Below are 22,282 nucleotides of genomic sequence, written 5' to 3' on the forward strand. Positions count from 1 at the left end.
TAACTCCATTATTTGATAACCCCGCAATCCCTCCTGGTGTCTCTAGTTAGGCCTTTAAATATTGGATAAGGGCGGGCAATTTACATATCAGGCAGTTGTACAGTCCTTCTGGAGTAATGTCTTTTCTGACATTCACTCTAAGTGGAGTTTGCCTCATAATGATATATAGCGGTACTTCCAGGTACAACATTTTCTTCAAACAAAAGACCTTCTTTCTGCAGGGACTCGGAATACGTTACATTTTGAGCAGCTGGTGATGTCCCCGACCTCTCCCTCTCATGTATTATCCTCTATTTATAAACTCTTAATTTTTCTATAGTACCAACACTTATTAAAAACTGGGAGAGGGATCTCGGTATAGTATTCTATCTTTGAAAAATCTTGGAGTAGTTCCACTAATATACTTAGTATTGAGACTCATCTTTAGGTCATCTCTCGATGGTATCAATGTCTGTCCATTTTATCTAAAATGTATTAGGTGGTCATGTCCGGTTTTGAAGGTGTTCTGGGATGGGGTGATTTCAGTCTCATGTGAAATATTAGGTTTGAATGTCCCAGATGGGCCTGAATTTTGGCTTTTGAACCTTCTTACTTTGCCTTTATCTGTGTCCAAAAAAAAAAAATCTCTTTTGAAATATCTGTACAGTGCAGCCAAGGCTGTAATCCCCGTGCGATGGAAGTCTACCTCCCCCCGACCATTATTGATTGGTTTCAGAGGACAGAAACATATCGGTTGATGGACAACATAATTATGTCTTCTCCTGATAAGTTTAAGGTCTATTCTTTGATATGGCTTGGCTGGTTGAAATTTTGCAATTCAGACAGATATGAATCCCTTATGAGCGCATCATATGTTTATATTTTGTATGTTCTGATGCCAGTCTATTCGAGTCCCAATGGTTATCCCCATCCCTCCCTCTGAACTCCTTCGGTTTTCCTTACCTCTACTTCTTTGTTGGAACTTGCCCGTTTTTCTATTATATATATATATATATATATATATATATATAGATATATATATATATATATGTATATAAAAAGCACAGAATGCCCGGCACACATGTCCATCCACTTCAACATGCTCGGTGCCCGTCCTCCAATTAATATTTCTACAGCAGCATTGGACGGCACTCTGAGTCCATGTATGAAAAATAAATCTCCAGGACACTGAGATAAGATCAACGTTTCAGGGAACCAACCCTTTTATCAAGATACAAAAAACTGTACAATGTATACCTTATATAGTGTATCACCCGTGCTCACCTCCACCTGGTCACGAATCCCTGATGGAAGCCGGAAGACGTCACTGAATGCGCCACAGCGCTGGCGTCCCAGCGTCTCCCAGGGGGCGTGGCCGACATGTGTCATCCTCTCACCATGGTGACTCCACCGGGTCAAAAATCCCTGACAGAAGCCAGAAGATGTCACTGAATGCGCCACAGCGCTGGCGTCCCGGCGGCTCCAAGGGGGCGTGGCCAACATGTGTCATCCCCTCACCATGGTGACTCCACCGGGTCAAAAATACCTGACAGAAGCCGGAAGACGTCACTGAATGCGCCGCAGCGCTGGCGTCCTGGCGTCTCCCAGGGGGCGTGGCCGACATGTGTCATCCCCTCACCATGGTGACTGTGAATAAACCATCAACAATAAACGAACATCATATAAAAAGAGGAAAGCGGAAAACACATAACTGACATGCATCATAAAACGCAGTAAGCTAGGAACCCTTAAATAATCCAATAACATTAGGCCATGGCTCAAACACTATATATGATAGAACTATCGTGATATACTCAGCCAATATATATGAAAAAAATTATTTTAAAGTTCTCAAAAACATATTTAACACGCATGTATCACTATAAAAATGTGGTGACAGGGGACATATGTTGTCTACTATAAGAAACGTGCAATAAAAAATTACAAAAAACTAGAAAATGACAGAATCTCGTTAAGACCATGTGGATTCACTGTCTGTAAGGTGTGAATCCACCATGCCTCCCTCTGAAGTAACCTGCGGTTGCGATCACCCCCTCTGGGATTAGGTGGTATCCAATCAATCATTTTATATCTAATAGCTGATAAATTATGCTTATGTTCAAAAAAATGTCGAGCCACTGGGTGATCCGAGGCCTTTCCTTCTAAGGCTGCCCGTATATTAGACCTATGTAAAGCCATCCTCTCCTTTAGTTGTCTGGACGTTTTCCCTACATAAAAAAGTCCACATGGACATCGTATGTAATATATAACAAATTTGCTTGAGCAAGTCAGGGAATGTCTGATATTATACATTTTTCCAGAATGGGGATGAGCAAAAGTGCTACTAATTTCCAAAAATCCACATGTTGTGCAACCCAGACATCTGTAATTGCCTGGCTTGCGAGTAAGGAAATGTTCTGTTGCCGGCTTTTCCAACAAAGAAATGTCATTGTGTACGACTAAGTCTTTAATATTATGGCCTCATCGATAAGAAGGTAAGATCTGAAAATCCTTCAGGCCCGAAAGATGACAATCAGATGTTGTAATAGGCCACATCCTTTTGGCTTTTTGAACAATATTTTTACTAGTTCCCGTAAAATCTTGAGTCCATGGGATCCTTTTACATTCCTGCTTCGGAATATCACTAATAGATAGTGCTTCAGAACGTGTCGTATTCAAATCCTGCAATTTGGCTTTTTTCAAAATACTAGGTTTATATCCCCTAGTCAAAAATTTGTCCATCATTTTATTTATCTGGAGAGAAAGAAGTCGATGTCTGGACCTCTATAAAAAGGATTGTTCATCAAATTCCTCCGCATGGCCTCCAATCCCCTGGTGTGTGGTATACTAGTATATAATCCTCTCCTTATTAGAAATGACTTTGAAGAGAAATTATTTTTTGTTTGATTCATGCATTTTTCTGCAGAAATCCGGCTGTGCTATGGGGTCCTGTGTGGCCCCTAGCTTTGCCAATATATTCATGGCGGAAGTTGAAAATATAATCTTTTTCTCCAATCAAGACATTGCTAAATCCTTTGAATGGTATTATCGATATATTGGCGATATTTATTTAATCTGGTTGGATGATGAACTGAGTCTGTCGTCCATGCTTGAACATATCAATATCATGGATGAATCCATCAAATTTACATGGCAATTCAGCAAAACTAATATTCATTATTTGGATGTGGAGATTTCTGTTAATTTACAGAAAGAAATTGTGACCAGCCTATACTCCAAGCCCACTGATCGCAATACCCTACTACATGGTGCAAGTGATCATCCAGAAACAGCCAAAAAAGGTTTACCATTCTCTCAGTTTCTAAGAGCTTTGCGCATATGTAGCAATAGACAGGAGGCTGAAGTCCAGATAAATAAAATGATGGACAAATTTTTGACTAGGGGATATAAACCTAGTATTTTGAAAAAAGCCAAATTGCGGGCCTTGAATATGGCACGTTCTGAAGCACTATCTATTAGTGACATTCCGAAGCAGGAATGTAAAAGGATCCCATGGACTCAAGATTTTACGGGAGCTAGTAAAAATATTGTTCAAAAAGCCAAAAGGATGTGGCCTATTATAACATCTGATTGTCATCTTCCGGGCCTGAAGGATTTTCAGATCTTACCTTCTTATCGACGAGACCGTAATATTAAAGACTTAGTCGTACACAATGACATTTCTTTGTTGAAAAAGCCGGCAACAGAACATTTCCTTACTCGCAAGCCAGGCAATTACAGATGTCTGGGTTGCACAACATGTGGATTTTGGAAATTAGTAGCACTTTTGCTCATCCCCATTCTGGAAAAATGTATAAGATCAGACATTCCCTGATTTGCTCAAGCAAATTTGTTATATATTACATACGATGTCCATGTGGACTTCTTTATGTAGGGAAAACGTCCAGACAACTAAAGGAGAGGATGGCTTTACATAGGTCTAATATACGGGCAGCCTTAGAAGGAAAGGCCTCGGAACACTCAGTGGTTCGACATTTTTTTGAACATAAGCAGAATTTATCAGCTATTAGATATAAGATGATTGATTGGATACCACCTAATCCCAGAGGGGGTGATCGCAACCGCAAGTTACTTCAGAGGGAGGCATGGTGGATTCACACCTTACAGACAGTGAATCCACATGGTCTTAATGATATTCTGTCATTTTCTAGTTTTTTGTAATTTTTTATTGCACATTTCTTATAGTAGACAACATATGTCCCCTGTCACCACATTTTTATAGTGATACATGCGTGTTAAATATGTTTTTGAGAACTTTAAAATATTTTTTTTCATATATATTGGCTGAGTATATCACGATAGTTCTATCATATTTACAGGGGTTTTCAATATGGGTGCGATAACATCGTTTTTGCGTTAATATAGCAATTATGACGTCATTATCGCAGGTTTTACTTTTACACCCTATTCAATTTCAAAGACTTATCGCAGTTTTGACAAGTCTTTGATAAAAAACGGTGATAAGTTTTCACCATTGAATAGGTGTCGAAAAAAAGTGCAGAATTGGGGTTTAGGGGTGCAGGCTTAAAAAAAATAGCCTGCACCCCTGAGAATGAAATTTAAAAAAGAACTGTGTCAAAAAAAGTTTTTAAAAAAAATAGGGACACCCCAAAAAATTAACGTAAAAATCGGGGTGCAAAAAAAAAAAAGGGGGAAAAATTGTTAAACAATAGGGAAATAGGTTCAGGGCTATTCTGCAAGTATGCGGCAGGTGTTTTCTAGAATAGGCTATTAGCGGCAGGTGTTTTCTAGAATAGGCTATTAGTGGCAGGTGTTTTGAAGAATAGAATTATAGCGGCGGGTGCACAAATGCAGATTTTTTAAAAACTGACTTTATGGACATCAAAATATGCTAGTACCCATTTTCATGTACCCCAAATTTGATGGAACCACTAAAAAAAATGAAAAAAATAACCTAAGTGCTCTTCTGCATCACTTCTTCAATGTCGGGAAAAAAACACCTGCTGCGGCTATTTAAAATCCCCGACTTTCAATTAAAGGCTATAGTGTTCCCCCATTTTTTACAACTTTAGGGGGGGTCTTACAATTATTTTCAGGAAAAATTCGTAACTTTGCGCAAATCCAATTTCGGAGTTTCCCGTTTATATTGAATACGGGGATAAGCGGGAGCGCGCACCAGACTTAACGCAGAAAAAAACTCCGATATGAAACGATAACTTCGGCAGTGAAGTTAACGTTTCATATTGAATACCCCTCATAGTGTTTGAACCATGGCCTAATGTTATTGGACTATTTAAGGGTTCCTATCTTACTGCGTTTTATGATGCATGTCAGTTATGTGTTTTCCGCTTTCCTCTTTTTATATGATGTTCGTTTATTGTTGATGGTTTATTCACAGTCACCATGGTGAGGGGATGACACATGTCGGCCACGCCCCCTTGGAGACGCCGGGACGCCAGCGCTGCGGTGCATTCAGTGACGTATTCCGGGTTCTGTCAGTGATTTTTGACCCGGTGGAGTCACCATGGTGAGAGGATGACACTTGTCGGCCACGCCCCCTTGGAGACGCCGGGACGCCAGCGCTGTGGCGCATTCAGTGACGTCTTCCGGCTTCCGTCAGGGATTCATGGCCAGGTGGAGGTGAGCACGGGTGATAAACTATATAAGGTATACATTGTATAGTTTTTTGTATCTTGATAAAAGGGTTGGTTCCCTGAAACGTTGATCTTATCTCAGTGTCCTGGAGATTTATTTTTCATACATGGACTCAGAGTGCCGTCCAGTGCTACTGTGGGAATGTATATATATGTACGTACCGGCGGCACTCAGTGCAAATAAATAACCACTCAGACAGCAGATATGAATGTCTGCTGTCTGAGTAGTTATTTATTCGCACTGAGTGCCGCCGGTACGTACATATATTGGAGCCCTCGCTGAGGAGCTTCCCCGGAGGGCACCTGCCATTCTTCTACCACATGTGAGTGCCACCCATACTGATGTATATATATATATATATAAATATATATATATATATATATATATATATATATTTTATTCTTTTTATTTTCATGTGTGTTATATCTAGATTATATTTTGTTAGTATGTCATGCTCATATTTATATTCTACATGTTTTTGTACATTTTACTGTTTGTTATTGTATTGTATTAATATTCCTATGTACGCAAAATATTTTATGCATATGTATGGTGCATTGTCATTTTATATATGCCTGTGAATTAAAAAAATTCAATAAATTTTACTTGCAAAAAAAATATCTTAATAACTTGAATATTATAAACCCAGGCAACGCTGGACACTTCAACTAATTGTGATATAACTGTGCCACTCCTATTATGCTGATTATTCTGTAATTTGTCCTACAGGCTAGAGCTGACACGTGCCGGCCTCTTCCGCTGCCAGAAGACTGGAATTAAATTCCAGGTAAAACACCCGGTGACTATAGAATATAACCTGGAATCCTGGGAAGATCGCATGAAGGAAATTCAGTGGGATAGATATGAGATTGTGAGTCCACTGTTCAACATAAGAACAGATATGGAAACTCAAGTGGTATCAGCAGTGTACCTACCTCATTATTTGTGTATAGCAGGTAAGTAACAAAATGATATAAGCTGTTGTATTGCCCAATAGTAGTTAAAGCATTACTGTACAATACAATGTACTCTTAGGGGCACATTTACTAAAGATTCTAAAACAGACAAGTGGTAATGCTGCCCATAGCAGCCAATTAGATTCTAGCTATCATTTCTGTAATGCATTTTAGAAAATAAAACATAGACTCTGATTGGTTACTATGGGCAACATCACCACTTGTCTGTTTTAGAAGCTTTAGTAAATATACCCTTTAGTCTAGGGGGAAATGTATCAAGCCTTGGTGAGAGATAATTGGAGCATTGGTCAAAGCAACCAATGAGCTTCTAACTGTCATTTATCTGGCACAGTCTTTGAAGCTGGTTGCCATGGGCAACTTCTCCTCTTTACCTCTCTCCAAGAATTGATACAGTACATCCCCCACTGAGTTTATAAAAGACAATTGTTACATATTGCATCCTGGGACTTCAACCAAAAATATATCTTGACCACAAATACTTTGCAGTTTTCTGGTGTAGGGTGTTATAAGTACAATGAATTGATACACCTGGATGTCCGTGTACAAATGTATTTATGCCAACATGTTTAAGCAGAAATATATTACATTACTAAAATATGACTAGTGTTTGGCATTACATTAGATGATGTGCAAATGATGCGATGAGCATCCCAAAGTCCCTTCATCCCCAGAACAAATGATTTAGGGGCCTATTTATTAACATAATTTTACAAAAATAATGTAAAAATGGGGGTTTTCACATTATTTTAGGATCTTAAAGAGCAATTGGAGTAGTTTTCGTGAAAACTACCCCAGACCCTTCAATTCACATATTTTTAGTAAACTTATCACTTTTCCCACACTTGTAATGGGAAATGCGATCTGTCTGGTATTTACTAAAACTTAATTGTATAAAAAAAAGGTGGGAAAGTCCTAAGATAATAATGGCATCTTCAGATGGCGTTATCAGGACCTTCCCCCTGGTCCCCCGACTCCTACTCTGCTCTGACAGGCATTGCAGAGCCAGAAGCCGGCCCCAGTGATCAGTTACAGTATGTGGTCTAAATAGATCACAAGCTGATCACTATAAAAATAAACAAAAAACACCAAAACAAAGTTTTCCACTGCCACCACCTCCCACCCGATGCCACTGCATGAGTGTGCTAACGCTGAGCACCAACACCCCTCCTCAACACCCCCCTCCGCTGCCGCCACTGCTGCTGAACCCCCTACCCATGGCTGGTGTCCCAGGCTGGTGTCCCAGTCTCTATACCCCTGGTTCACACTTGTGCCGGGACCGGTGACCCGTGATCTCCTCTGACTGGCTGATCAGCTGATGTATATGGGGCCCCAGAGAAACCACCCCTGTCACCCCCTCCCCCTTTAATCCGGCCATAGAGAAAAAAGAACGCAAGGGTCGAGAGCTTACAATCTGAAGTGGAGTGTCAGACAAACAAGGGTGACACATCGGAGGATTAGAGAGCCTGTGAAGTTTTGGTGAGAGGTAAAGAGTCTGATAGGGAGAAAGTACCAGATGGCAGGGGGGGACAAAATGGGCAAAGTCTTGGAGGAGAGTGTAGGATGAGGTAATTAATAAGGAGGAAAGATGGTGGTCATGCGCAGACTGAACTCTCACAATTTATTTCCCCTCCATTCCAGGCAATGGGTCGCTAATATAATGTGAGAATGCCCATTGAGCTCTGCACTGTCGCCAAGGGACCCTGAATGCATAGTCTTGCATGGCTATGGCCCCACACAGTGTAGTCGCACCCATTTCACACCAGGGCCCAACATTTCTATATCCTGTTTCTGCAAGAAAACTGGCCAAGTACTCAGGACCTTATTCAGAGGCGGCCGTACGGTCTACGACCGCATGGCCGCCTCGATGTTTTTCCAGTGTGCATGCGCACGAGGGAGCCGGCTCCTTCGTTCGCATGCGTGAGCCCCGCTACGACCGACAGCGCCGTTCGTAGCGGGTCTCTTTCCAAAGGGGGCGAGCTGTCGATGTTGATTCACAGCTCGCCCCGTTTGGAAGGCGGGCCGGGGGGGTGGCAGCCCAAACGGAGGCGTTCCCATGGGAACACCTACCATTTGGGGGAGGCCCCACTGACATCACTAGTGATGTCAGTGGAGAGCTTCCGGTTCTGACAGAGCCAGAAGCTCTCCGGGGCTTACGACAAGTGAGACCCTACCCTAGGGTCTCGTCGTAAGCCCCGATGGTCGAGATGGTCAAGGACCATCGCGACCATCACCCTAGCGGTCATTAGAGCTGTGGGTGTTAACCCACAGCCTAACAACCGAAACAGAGGCGGCTGGTCAGGATGCATCCTGACCGGCCGCCCAGTTTCTGAGTGACCGCTTGCATCCTCCGACCGCCTCTGAATGAGGCCCTCCGTCTGCATCAGCACCATAGCTCCTAATTGCATTTATAATCAATTGTAAAACACAAATCCCATGCCATTTCCATACATACACATTGCAATGCCCAACAGTTACTCACAAATATATGCACAGCTTCCCTACTTACTCAGAGACCCTCAACCATACACATCTTCAGTAAGACATGTTAAGGTGACAAAAATTCCCCCACCCTATCCAATTATCACATACACTGCATACATGTACCTCCATGACCCTTGTGTGCTGCCAGCCATCACCTGTTGGTAACATTATTCTTTTTTGTGTCCTGTAGGTTTCACTGGGGATAGATCACAGATTAAATGTGCTCACTTTATAGATGGGAACATGTCCTTGGAACCCCCAACGCGGATTGAACCTTTCTATATCATCTTGGAAAATCCCAGCTTCTCCTTGCTGGGTATACTGTTGTCACTAGTGAACATAAAGGTCTCAATCCATGGAAGTGTCCTGATCTACTTCAGGGTAGTGTGTAAGGATGACCCAGAATGTAAGGAATACAAAATCCATCTCTATTTACTGCAGCATTCCGAGCACACAGAAGAGGTAAATGAGTGTTACACACCCCTATTACATTAATATATGTAACATACTAACAGTGGACTGTCAGCTTTCACTTCATTAATTTATCCCATCTGACTTATATTATACCCTTCATATAATGTCTTATGTAAAGCTATGCAACGTGTATGACCTCTGCACCTACTGTACAAAAATACCTTATGTGTGTACAGTAATATACATCCATGCCGTATGACAAACATGTATGCTACTTCATTACCAAACACTTAAACACTGGTGAATATTGGAGGACTGAAGCAAGCCTGTTGGCATATAAACCCCAAGGCACCACAGGTACTGTGCTAAATGACATTTTGAGATTGTGGTCCCCATTTTTCTGGTGGGTGCATAGAGACACTTTGATTGTCCTATAGCAAGGGAGGAGTAGTGTGGGCTGTGTCTTGCTAAGCCAGGTACACACTTAATGATTTGCTCCGTGAGCGATATCGTTAGGTGTTTCCCCTGCAGCTTTGGGCTCAATATCATTAATGACATTGAGCAGGGCCGAAACTAGGATATCTGTCACCCGGTGCAAGGCAGCAATTTTGCGCCCCCCTCCCTTCCCGTACCTGGATTTTGTCCTTGCTCCTCCATAAGGCAGTGCATTACTCAGACGTCCCTGGTATAGTGACTTACATTATTCCATACACCATAATGCCCATTACACATTATGCCACACACTGTAATGCCTATTAAAAAAGTGCCACTTACATATTTGCCCGACACCATTTTATGCCCCACAGTAATGCTTCTAATTACTTTAAAATTACCTGCTCGTTGCCATGGAGTTTCATGCTTGTTGCCAGGGGTTACATGCTCATTGCCAGGGGGTTTCATGCTTGTTGTCAGGGGATTTATGCTCATTGTCAGGGGGTTTCATGCTTGCTGTCAGGGGTTCCATGCTCGTTGCCATGGGGTTCCATGCTCGTTGCCATGGGTGTTTATGCTCAGCCAGGGGGGTTTATGCTCGTTGCCAGGAGGGTTTGAAGGGAGAAGATGCAGCTCTCAGAATCCTCTCCCTGCAGCGCCAGCGTTCCCGGCACTTCCGGGAATGCTGTGTGCATTGCGCTCTGCTAACAGACACTAGAGGTCCAGTAGGACCTCTAGCATCTGTCTCTTCCTTGGCGGCGGCCATTTTTTGATGGCCGTTTTCAGCAGAGTCCATGCGGACGGCTAGTCCGCATGGAATCTGCTGAAAACGGCCATCCAAAAATGGCCGCCGCCAACAAAGAGACAGACACTAGAGGTCCAGTAAGGACCTCTAGCATTAGTCTCCTCTTCGGCGGCGGCCATTTTCAGATGGCAGAGTCTTCTTTTTCACCCCCAGGCAATCCCCTCCCGGTGCACATGCACCTCTAGCCCCCCCCTAGTTGCGGCCCTGCATTGAGCCTACACACTGAACGATATCGTTTTGGTGTGTTAAAGTATAAAGAAATGGTTAACATTAAAAAAAATTGCTTGAGGTTCCACCCAGAAACATAACTAGCCCCGAACGTCTTAGCCTGGTCTGTTACTGCAATATCAGGGTAAAAGACAGCATGGGGTTCCATGTTTCTCCAGCAGCCAACAACTGGCTGATTCAGCTACAGCACCAGGCTGATTACACAATAGCAGGGAGACACACAGCATGGGGTCCCACTGCCATAATGTAAAACCAGCCCCAAACTGGTCAGCTTGGATATGGAAATCCTTGTAAAGTTTTAGAAGTCAATCACGATTTTCATTTACCCCTGAGAGCCTGCAATATCAGATTGCACAGGCAGTAATAGCTGCACCAAACATTTCTTTATCACAATTATCAGTTTTAATACATTGATGGTCTTTTGTGATTTGAAGTTAGCGCCAACAAATGGGACCTTTTCCAATACAATCGCCTTAATGCAATGAAACCCTGTTGGTCTATAGCAGGGGTTCCTAACGATGGTCCTCAAGGCACACTAACAGTCCAGGTTTTGGGGATAGCCATACTTGAGCACAAGTGACTTAATTAGTACCTCAGTTATTTTGCTTTAACCATCTGTGCACAATCATGGATATCACTAAAACCAGGACTGTTAGTGTGCCTTGAGGACTGTTTTTGGGAATCACTGGTCTATAGTAACAGTACCAGCATTCAGGTTTGGTATGATCCTCAGACCCAGAAATTGGTGCGCTGGCCCAAGTTCTTTGAGCTTAAACTTGTCACTAAATAACAACTTCACATTGGCTATTTGGTTCTAAATAGACAAGTATGATAAGTAAGCTTTTCTCTCTCCCTTGTAACATAGGGCCTGACTCAGCACAGATCGCAAGTGCTAATACGCACACAGACGGCCAATGTTCGCGTACTGAACATGCATATGCAAATGCAGTGACTTTGCAGTGGGTGCCCTTATATTAAGCTGCGATGGCAGTGCGAATGCATTCATTAGTATATTTTTGCAGCTAAACTGCGAGAGTGCTTGCTACCGCAATCGCGTCTGTGATCCATGCTGAATCTGACCCATAGACAATGATTAGTATTTGAATGAATAAAGTTCATCTCTAGCTGTCCACTGTCAAACTTGATGTACCAGCAGCATCCACTCTTTTTTAGCAATACAACAATTTCTTTAGAAGACATACTTTGCTCCACGGGAATGTTTTGTGATGGGTCAGTGACTTGAATCAACTTTTGTTACACCTGAAATGCCTTGTGGCTCCTGAATACATGAAACAACAGTGTTTGTGGTTACTGTCTGCTACATTTTGTGCTGATTCATTCCATCTATCATGTTTGTATGATGAAGTACTGCATCTCTTGGTTCACTCACTCTGCACTCTGAGGTCTGATGTGCCAACTTGAAGCATTTTTCCTTTTGGTGTTTAGGTTTTATGTCCTATGACTGCTGAATAGAATTCTCAGCATTAGTCTCTACAGGTATGCACTCCTTACAACTGCAGTAGCTTGACCCATACAAGTTCAGTTGATAGCTTGGTAGCACAAGACTCCAAAGTCACTACTAGGAATTCATACCCTGGTGTAACGTTTTGCAACATCGTCGTAATCTACTTGGGCACCTACTGAAGTCAATTTCCGAGAGGCAGCATTTTATCTATATATTCATTCATATTCTTGCATGCACGAAGCCTTGTGCCATATAAAGTACAGTACACTTCAGGTTGAAATTTCTAATTAGACCTTTGTCTTCATAAGGCATCTGTAAAGCCACCCACAGTTCATGCAGTTATATCCTGTGGCTAATGGAATTATTTTATTATTATTCCTCAGTTAAGCCTAGTGTCCCCATGGCTTTATCTACATCATCTGGGTTTGGATTATCACATGGATCACTGATAACTTTCCACACTTTAACTGCATTTATTTGGCAAATTTCCATGTGGTGTATTGTAGTTTTCTGAGCCTGTTTCTTTAGTATAGCTCATGCTAGTCCCTTCACTGTACATTGGGCCTGAATCAGAGTTGTATGCGGGAATGCAGCTGTACATTACCATACAACTGCAAGACGAGGTTACTGGTGTAAATATAAATAGAAACCTCCTGACTGCATCACAGAACCAAGTGCTGCATCCTAAACATCATATCTCCAGTGAGATCATCTCTAATCTGACTAACCCTCTAGTTACTCAGATTGCCCCTCACAGTTCTGTAGCTAAGGAAGGAAGTCTGGTTGGAAGACTTCCTGGCCTTGGCTAAGCTCGCTCTCCAACAAAGATGACAATGACTTGGCCTCAGCTTTGCAGGATCAGACGTTACTTTGCTCTGTTTCAAACTTTATGTTACAGTCATCCTCAGGAAATTATATTACAAAGTCCACTGCATTATGCAAAATGAGCTATGGTTCTGCTGTGTGTGCCTAGATTTGCATAACTATGTAGAAGGAGGAAAGAAGACTCTTTGTTGGGGCCACTCTTATAGCATACTTAGGTCCGTATTCAATTTGAGGCGAAATGTCGGAATCAGCGATATTTTATCGCCGATTACGTAGTTTTCGCCTATTTCAATTATCCCCGTATTCAACTTTTCACCAGTGCAAAAAGTCAATGTAAAAAAACAGGGATGAATGTTCGCCAGCCAAAGTGCAGAATTGGGGTTTAGGGGTGCAGGCTTAAAAAATTAGCCTGCACCCTTGGGAATGCCCACTTAAAATGATCTGTTAAAAAAAGTCCAAAAAAAATCGGGACACACCCCAAAAATGTTTTTAATTTTGGAGTGAAAAACAAAAAAATGAAATACCACTCCTAAAATAGTTAAATTTAATCCAGAGGGGGTCGGAAGTATGCGGCAGGTGTTGACTTCATTGCAGGGACTAGCGGCAGGTGCATTTTTGCACAATTTTTTAAAATAACTTTAGGGACTTAAAAATATGCATACTCCTATTTTCATGTACCCAAAATTTGATAAGAATAGTTATTAAAAAAAACAAAAAAAAACAAGTGCTATTCTTCACCCCTTCTTCATAGACGCAAATATGCACCTGCCGCGGCTATTACAAACCCCGACTTCCATCAGCAGGCAAAAATGGGGGTACACATAGTGATCCCTCATGTCTGGACATCTTTAGGGGGGTCCCAGGCATATTTCCCAAAAATTCCCGTTTTTTGTCATAGATGGTGCGAAAAGTCATTTTAAAAAAACAGGGATAACTTTTCAATTACCTTTAACAAGTGAAAAAAGATTTGGGGTTTAGGGGTGCAGACTTTAAAAAAAATAGCCTGCACACTTGGGAATGCCTCCTTAAAACGAAATGTGCAAAAAAAAGTAAAAAAAAAATCGGGACACCCCCCCAAAAAAAATTTTTTTGGAAGGTGAAAAAAAACAAACTAAAAACGACTTCCAAAATAGACAAAATTAAATCCACAGGGGTTCCCTTATATGCGGCAGGTGTTATCTTCATTGCACAGAGTAGCAGCAGGTGCATTTTTGCAGAATTTAAAAAAAATTAGTTTAGGGACTTAAAAATATGCTAGTACCCATTTTCATGTACCCCAAATTTAATGGGACTACTTTTAAAAATGAAAATAAAAAAAACTAAGTGCTCTTCTGCATCACTTCTTCAATGTCGGGAAAAAAGCACCTGCCGCGGCTATTTAAAAACACGACTTTCTTCTGCAGGCAAAAATGGGGGTACCCATAGTGATCCCCCAGGTCTGGACATCTTTAGGGGGGTCCTACAATTATTTTTCAAAAATTCTCGTATTTTTTTGCTTATCCAAGTTTCGCCTGTTCCCGTTTTCGCCTACTTTGGATTGAATACAGGGAATAGCGGGCACTTTTCCGCCTGAAAAACAGGCGAAGGAGGCGAAAAGTCCAGGAGGCGAAAAGTCTGGACTTTTTGCCTCAAATTGAATGCGGGCCTTAGATTGAAAAAAAACATAAAATATAACTTTTATTAGGATAAAAATAATGCTACAAAATGCATTACATATAACAAACAACACTTAGATGTACTGGTAAGTACATACAGTATTAGCATACACATGAAAAGAATTAGTACTTGCTAACTGAAGTTTCTTTTTTTCATAAGGAAGTGTATGCTAATATGTACTTACCAGTACCTCTAAGTGTTTGTTATATGTAATGCATTTTGTAGCATTTTTTATCCTAATACTAATAAAAGTTACATTTTATACTTTTTTCAATCTAAGGGGTCAATTTATGAAGCAGTGAAAAGCGTAGGAAGTGTGCCAGTGGAGAAGTGGACCAGTGGAGAAGTTGCCCATGGCAACCAATCAGCTTTGATGGTGAATTTATCAAGTACATTCTATAAAATAATAGGTAGGAGCTGATTGGTTGCCATGGGCAGACCCCTTAGTACGCTATACGAGTACCCACAACAAAGAGTCTTCTTTCCTCCTTCTAAAAAATAGCATTTTCTCAGACTTTGGGGGGCACCGCCAACCCTATTAATTCAGTCACAATTTAGTGTCAATATTAGACTAATGTTGCGTAACCACTAGACGATATCTTGGAAGTTTTGAATGATAACGATATCGTTATCATTCATCATCCGCAATATCGTACAAGGATATGCTGTCAACGACCAGTCATGCGCGCTCCTGCTGGTCGTTGATGACATCTTTCATCGCCCATACTTGCAGGGCAAGCTGACGATATCATCAGGTTCTGCAAGTACGGTGATGATGAAGGGTGACGTCACTGAACGATGTCCTGAACTATATCGTTCAATGTGGGTGCTCAATGTCGTTAAAGCTTTTGAATAGGCTTCTTCTTGTTCACTCATTTGGCTCTGGTACCAGATTTTATTGAATCCCCACCCAGATAGCGATCAAACACAATGTCAGCATGTCTTGTTATCTTTGAAATAACCTGTCACTGAGCGAATAAAAGCAGCAACCTAGTCTCCAAATGTGTGACATCCATTAGGCTTTTCCATTGCTTGGATGAGCGCATGACCATCAATAAGAAAACAAGTCTTCATGTCAGAATCTGGAAATTCTGATAACAGTTTTAATTTTGTTTATCAAAACACTGATTAATTCTGCTTTATTTGATGTATTCATCCATCTTCTAGTGTTTAACTAGGAGAGTGAGATTGGGTACAGTTCATGTTTCAGGATAATTTTCATTAGATCAATATTCTACCTGCAGTCACCTCATTCAAAAGACGTTGAAGCAATCGTCTATCTGCTTTAATATTCTTTTTGCCATTCTGTCTACTTGAAACTGTTGTTTTGTAGACATTTGCAAATGTTTTGAAGTGAACTTAGACCCCACTTTTTGCTGGTGCTGATCCTCTCTGCCACGCCAACATCTGTGCAAAGTGAAACATATTTTTTCCATCTAGAGTTGCCTCCAGCACATCAATGTTATTACATGAGCAGTGGATCATTTGCTCTTTGATGATATTGAGGATGACGAAAATAAACGTTGCCATTTCTCACAAATCTTCTAAAGAATGTTTTGAGCTATCAACATATCCATTCTTTGAGAGATATCAATACCAATGGTGTGATTCCCTGCATGGAAGAGATCCAAAAGTGTATCGGAATGTGTAGCTTGGTGGTGTGCAAGCCTTAAACCAATATGTTTTGGTGACTCAACGTCTTGAGCAATGCTGCACACACTCTACTTTATCCTGTTGTCTTCTTCAATTCACTCATGAAGATCAGGGCCGTAACTAGGGTTGTGCGACATGTGCCATGACACAGGGCACTTTAGGGCAGGGGACGCTGGTTCGGCCTGTTAATTTTCTGTTTATAATCATTCTCACGTGTACTGTGGCTTCTTCTTCTTTTATCCTCAGCATCTCCTTCCTGGCAAACCCCCCCTCCTTCAGGCCACCTCCAGGCACCCCCTCCAACAGGCCACCTCCCCATGCACATTCAGTCACATCCTCTTTCATTTAACACACACATTTCATCAATGCAGCCATTGGATTCACATTGTATTTGGCATTGAAACCTGTATAACATTGGTACATGTACAACCCCTTCATCATCATATGGGACATCATATGGGACAAATTAGATTTGTCATGACCCTTACCCATGAGGCCACACCACTTTTTCGGGCACGTGTCTTATGTCCCTATTTAGGGGGGGTGGGGGGCACCAATGTTCTTTCTGGTCCAAAGCACCAAAAAAGTTTAGTTACGACTCTAATGAAGATCATCCACTTTAACTTGAACAACAACTTCTTGAGCGATTCCTTGCAATTGCAGCAATAACCTGGACTGATTGTAAGGTCTTTGCTGATTCTCAGTGCCTCATGTACCATTTCTTGATAGATATTTCCTTGATTAAATCCAAAAGTACCATCATCTTCATCTTCTGTGGAGACCGATTCTGAGGGTTAACATTTTGTTAATGCCTTTAACAGAATGAAGGTAGACTTTTTGCCAGGGTACATTATTTGTGCTCTATTTGAAAGAGGTTTGACATATCCTGCATTTGAGCTGATCATTTTCTTAACCTGTTCATTGAAGGTTTTTATTCTGGACTGATACCTCTTACGAACAGGGATGTGTTTTTCAGCACACATGTCCAGGTATCTGCACCACACATCCATTATGTCATAAATGTTAACTATCGAAAGTCCAATATCTAAATCACAGCATAACTTCATCATGCACTTGTCCAGATCTGGTTTAACTTCTTTAGTGCATTGTTCAAATGCCACTAAACAGGCTAGATAACACAGGCCGTCAGCCGCCATCAAGTGACTGACACACTAGAGAGTCTAACAGACATCACTGGATCAGATATAAGTTTTGTGGATTTACTCATAGTTTCTACATGGTGAAGCTTCTTCTTTGAGATCTGTGACTGTCAAAACATACAGAGCTTCCAGTCAATAATTATCTGATAACTTCCTCTTGTTGCAGCTGTGATGTTTGAGCTGGTAGATGGTACAGAGGCTATTTGTCACTTATTCCGTAGTCTGTCCAGTTTTCTCAATGTAAACACAGAATAGCAGGATTTGTGCCACTTAATTTCGAGAGAGTTAAAATTAGAGATGTGCAGACTCGGATCGTTTCGTATTTTCCTACCAAGTTTGGATTTTTCCAACAAATATTTGGGTCTCAGATGATGTTTTGCCTCTTTCTTTCATGGACAAACATCAGCTTTCATGGACTTTTGTCCATGAAAGATGATGTTTGTCCATGAAAGAAGACATTTTGCCTCTATCTGAGACCCAAAATTTGGCGGGAAAATCTGAACCGATGCAAGCCTGCGCATCTGCAAAATTAAAATTATCCAATGAGAGACCATCTAGTTTGTTCATCACTTCTGAATAACTGTGGTCACCCAATTTCCTTCTTTGTTGTGGAACACGTTTGGTTATGGTTTTCCATCAGTGGAGGCTTGACAAAGGTTACCTGAACTGCTTTGACAAAAGAAACAACCATTCTTGTTTTCATATTCAGTACGCTTCATCTTGGTGGTATATCTGGGGGAATCTTCACTCATGATTATTGTGTCATCAGTTCACAGCCTGCACAGGAAAAGACAATAAATCTTATTAGTTATATACAGTAAAATGTATAAAGGTTATACATTGTAATAATGTGTTCATGACAACATAAGAACATGAGTCTATAAGCCTCTTTTTTAATTTTTTTATCATGTCCACTTATCCTACAAATTTGCTGCACTTACATTTTTACTACATTACTTCTAAGATCAATTTTCTGACCTAAAAATAGTTCCAAACTGTGGGTGTCTTCCATACTTTTCTTTTAATATACTACATGAAGTTATTTCGATGATTTTGAAATTTGACCATTTTGGGCCAGAAAATAAAATTAAAATGAACTTTAAGGTCAAAATGTTTAGTGGCATCCACTCTAGTATTTTTGTCTGAGCTATGACTACGTAATTGATTTTGCATGGTTGCCAACTATTAACACTTCATGCAGGTAAAAGTAACAATTTTGGTCTTTGCAACCAAGGAAAAAAAAAACAATACCAGAAATGATGTTGCGCTAATAATATGAAAATGTAAAAATATATACCCTTATCATGGCAGAGGATAATCAAGACGTCTTTCTTAGATTAATTGATGAATTTTATATATTAAAAAATATCAGCAAACACATCGATAAAATTATATATATATTCCATAGACAAAAAACCTTACGGTTTCACATGTCCCATTAAGGATTCTTAGACATGTCCTGAATTTTCACAAAACCTACTGAATTTCTGCTCTCAAACTTAAAAAAGCAATGAAATTCCAATCATTAAGGCAGATGCCTTAATGGACGTGTTCCTTGCACAATACAGATATGGTATGCCATCACACCCTGCGGTTAACTGCAGATTCATCACTCTCACAGAGTGAGATTGCTGTCACTCACAAAATGGTGGAGCTGCTAATTCACAGAATTTTGTGCTCATTGGAATACACAAATGCAGTCTATGCAACTGAGGTCTTAGCAGTTATGTGGCACACATCCCACTGAGTGCCCACAATCTTCCCAATCATTCACCACAACAATCCCACTGGGTTCCTTTCACCATCCTTCTCCATGCATCCATCTGATTAAGAATACACATTCAGCTCCTTAATTTCTAAAACTATCATACTCTGTCTATGCATGTAAACTATGTGTGCCCCCATGCTGCTATATTTTCCACAATCCCTACTGTTGTGTGGTCTCCTAACTGTGCTAGTTCTTTATTACCTCATCAGCACCAATTTATCTTTCCCCATGAGCACCGCCCTGTCTTCCTGCATCCGATACCACTGTTTCCTTCATCTGCACCACTGCTTTCCCCCAACCACTACGCTCTGTCTTCCTCTCATCTGTGCCACTCTTTCTTCCTCCATCTTCATCTCTGTCTCCCCCAACTGTGCCACTCTTTCTGCCACCCACCCACCATCACTACTCTGTCTTAACCCCATCCGCACCAATCTGTATTCACCAATCCCTACTGTTGTGTGTTCTCCCATTTGTGCTAATCTGTATTCACTCATCCACACAAATCTGTCTTTACCCATCTGCACCTCTCTGTTTTCTTGCGTCCATGCCACTCTGTACCCCACATCCACATCACTCTGTCCCCCCAAACTGTGCCACTCTGTCACCCCCATCTGTGCTGCTGTCTTCCCCCATCCGCACCACTATTTTCCACCCATCTGCATCGGTTTGGTTCCACTCCATGCCTTTCTGTCCGCCACTCTGTCTCCTCCCTCCATTCACCCCACTCTTATCCCATTTACACAGCTCTATCTTCTGCTCAGATCTCCATTGCATAGACTGCATTTGTGTATTCCAATGAGCACACAATTCTGTGAATTAGCAGCTCCACCATTTTGTGAGTGACAGCAATCTCACTCTGTGAGAGTGCTGAATTTGCAGTTAACCACAAGGTGTTATGGTATACCATATCTGTATTGCGCAAGGAACACGTCCAGTAAGGCATCAGTCTTAATGATAGGAATTACTTTGCTTTTTTAAGTTTGAGTGGCAGAAATTCAGTAGGTTTTGTAAAAATTCAGATCATGTCTATGAAGAGGTGCTTTGGGGGTGCAGAGTGAGAAATGGCTTTGGGAGCGGGCTGTAGTTGCATGGGGCAGTGGCAGCAGTGGGGGTATGGAGCAGTGGCAGAAGCGGGGTGGTGCACAGGGGCATCTGTGGGTGACAGAGGGCTCACTAGCGCTGGGCATGCATCTTAGAAAATAAAATCAATAAGACACAAATGCATGGATGTATCACTGAAATCCATTTATGCATCTACAGTATGTTAAAAATTGAATATGTGTAAACTAAAAAAAATACTTCCCGCCCCCACCCAGAGCACAACCAGCCCCGAGCTCTTCACTGATTGTCCTGGTTGTGAAAATACAGGGAACAAAAAGTATATGGGTCCCCCGTATTTAGCACAACTAGCACCGGGCTGTTCAGAGGCTGTCCTGGTTGTCAAAATACAGGGTCCAAAAGGTGTAGGAGTCCCCTTTATTTAGCAAAACCATCACTGGGCTCATCCAAGCTGGTCCTGGTTTTGGAAATACAAGGGACAAAAGCATAGGGGTCCCCTGTATTTCCATAACAAGCACCCAGCTCTTTCAAGCGGGGGGATAATACCACAGCCAGGAGAACCCTTTCACCAGGTCCCCCAGCCGAAGCATTAACCCTGACCACTAGTCAGCCCAGGCCAGGGATCCATGGGAAGCTGGGGATTCGCCCAATAGTGGGGTCCCCCTTTCCAGGGCACCCCAGGCCTGGGCTGATAGCCTGGGGCTATCCCTGGCACCCCTTGAGAGGTGGGTGCTGGGTTGAATCTGTGAAGTGACACCCCCCACTCCCCCTAAAGCACAACCAGCCCATGATTTTCAGTGTCAGTTCTGGTTGTGAAAATACAGGGGATAAAGAGCGTAGGAGTCCCCCGTATTTAGCACAACCAGGACCGGGCTTTTCAGAGCCAGTCCTGGTTGTCTAAATTAAAAGGACAAAAGACAAAGGGGTCCCCTGTATATAGAGCACTCTGATCTAGTCCTGGTTTTGGAAATAAATTAGTAGGATTCCCCTGTCCAGCACTGGACCCTTTCTAGCGGGGATAATGCCACAACCAAGGAAGCCCACTCATCAGGTCCCCCAGCCAAAGCATTACTCCTGACCGCAAGTCAGTCCAGACTGGGGATCCCTGGGGAGTGGGGAACCCCCAATAAAGGGGTCCCTCTCTCCAGGTCACCCCAGGCCTAGGCTGATAGCCATGAATTATACCCAGCACCACTGGGTGGTGGGTGCTGGGTTGATTTTGTAAGTGTGTTAATTTTTTCTTTGCAGGTGAAAAATAAGGTCCCAGCAAGCCTCCACTAAAGGCTGGTACTTGGTGAACCACAAGTACAAGCATGCAGGGCATTAGGGCCCATTGGCACCTGTAGTTCACCTGTAAAGAAAATATTAAAATAAAAACACATTTTACTGCATTTTCAACTGGGGGTCTTTAAGCTCTTTTACATGGCCGCTGCCATCCCAGGGCTTTGCATCTTCTCCTGGCGGGTGCCAACCTGCGTATATAAGCTAGCTGAGGGGGCGAAGCGATTTTGTCCATCTTTGAATTTCAAAAAAGGTGCTGAGCTGCCATTTTTGAAACGAGCAGCGCTCCTGAAACCTGCGATGACATCACGAGCCATGATTGGCCTTCTTTGAATTTCAACAGTGGGCTCCACTGCTGAACTCTATAGAATGGCTGGCAGGGACTGGATCCTCTTGGATCCAGGCCCGCCGCCAACACCTGCACCACTGCAGGTTCTCCCACCACCGCTGGGTCTCATCACC

General features: G+C 42.0%; 1 protein-coding gene across 4 annotated transcripts in view; it reads left to right on the forward strand.

Moving 5' to 3' along the window:
- Positions 1–22,282, forward strand: part of LOC148476927 (uncharacterized) — a 160,754-nt gene that overhangs the window by 59,347 nt on the left and 79,125 nt on the right. For all 4 annotated transcript variants that reach the window (XM_088457511.1, XM_088457513.1, XM_088457512.1 and 1 more), the window contains exons 13-14: positions 6,346–6,572; positions 9,265–9,536. In XM_088457511.1, the coding sequence (XP_088313637.1) occupies positions 6,346–6,572; positions 9,265–9,536 (499 nt within the window). The remainder of the gene's footprint in view (positions 1–6,345; positions 6,573–9,264; positions 9,537–22,282) is intronic.

Source organism: Taudactylus pleione, unplaced genomic scaffold (assembly GCF_031769625.1).
Source record: "Taudactylus pleione unplaced genomic scaffold, aTauple2 ptg000762l, whole genome shotgun sequence".
Taxonomy (NCBI): Eukaryota; Metazoa; Chordata; class Amphibia; order Anura; family Myobatrachidae; genus Taudactylus; species Taudactylus pleione.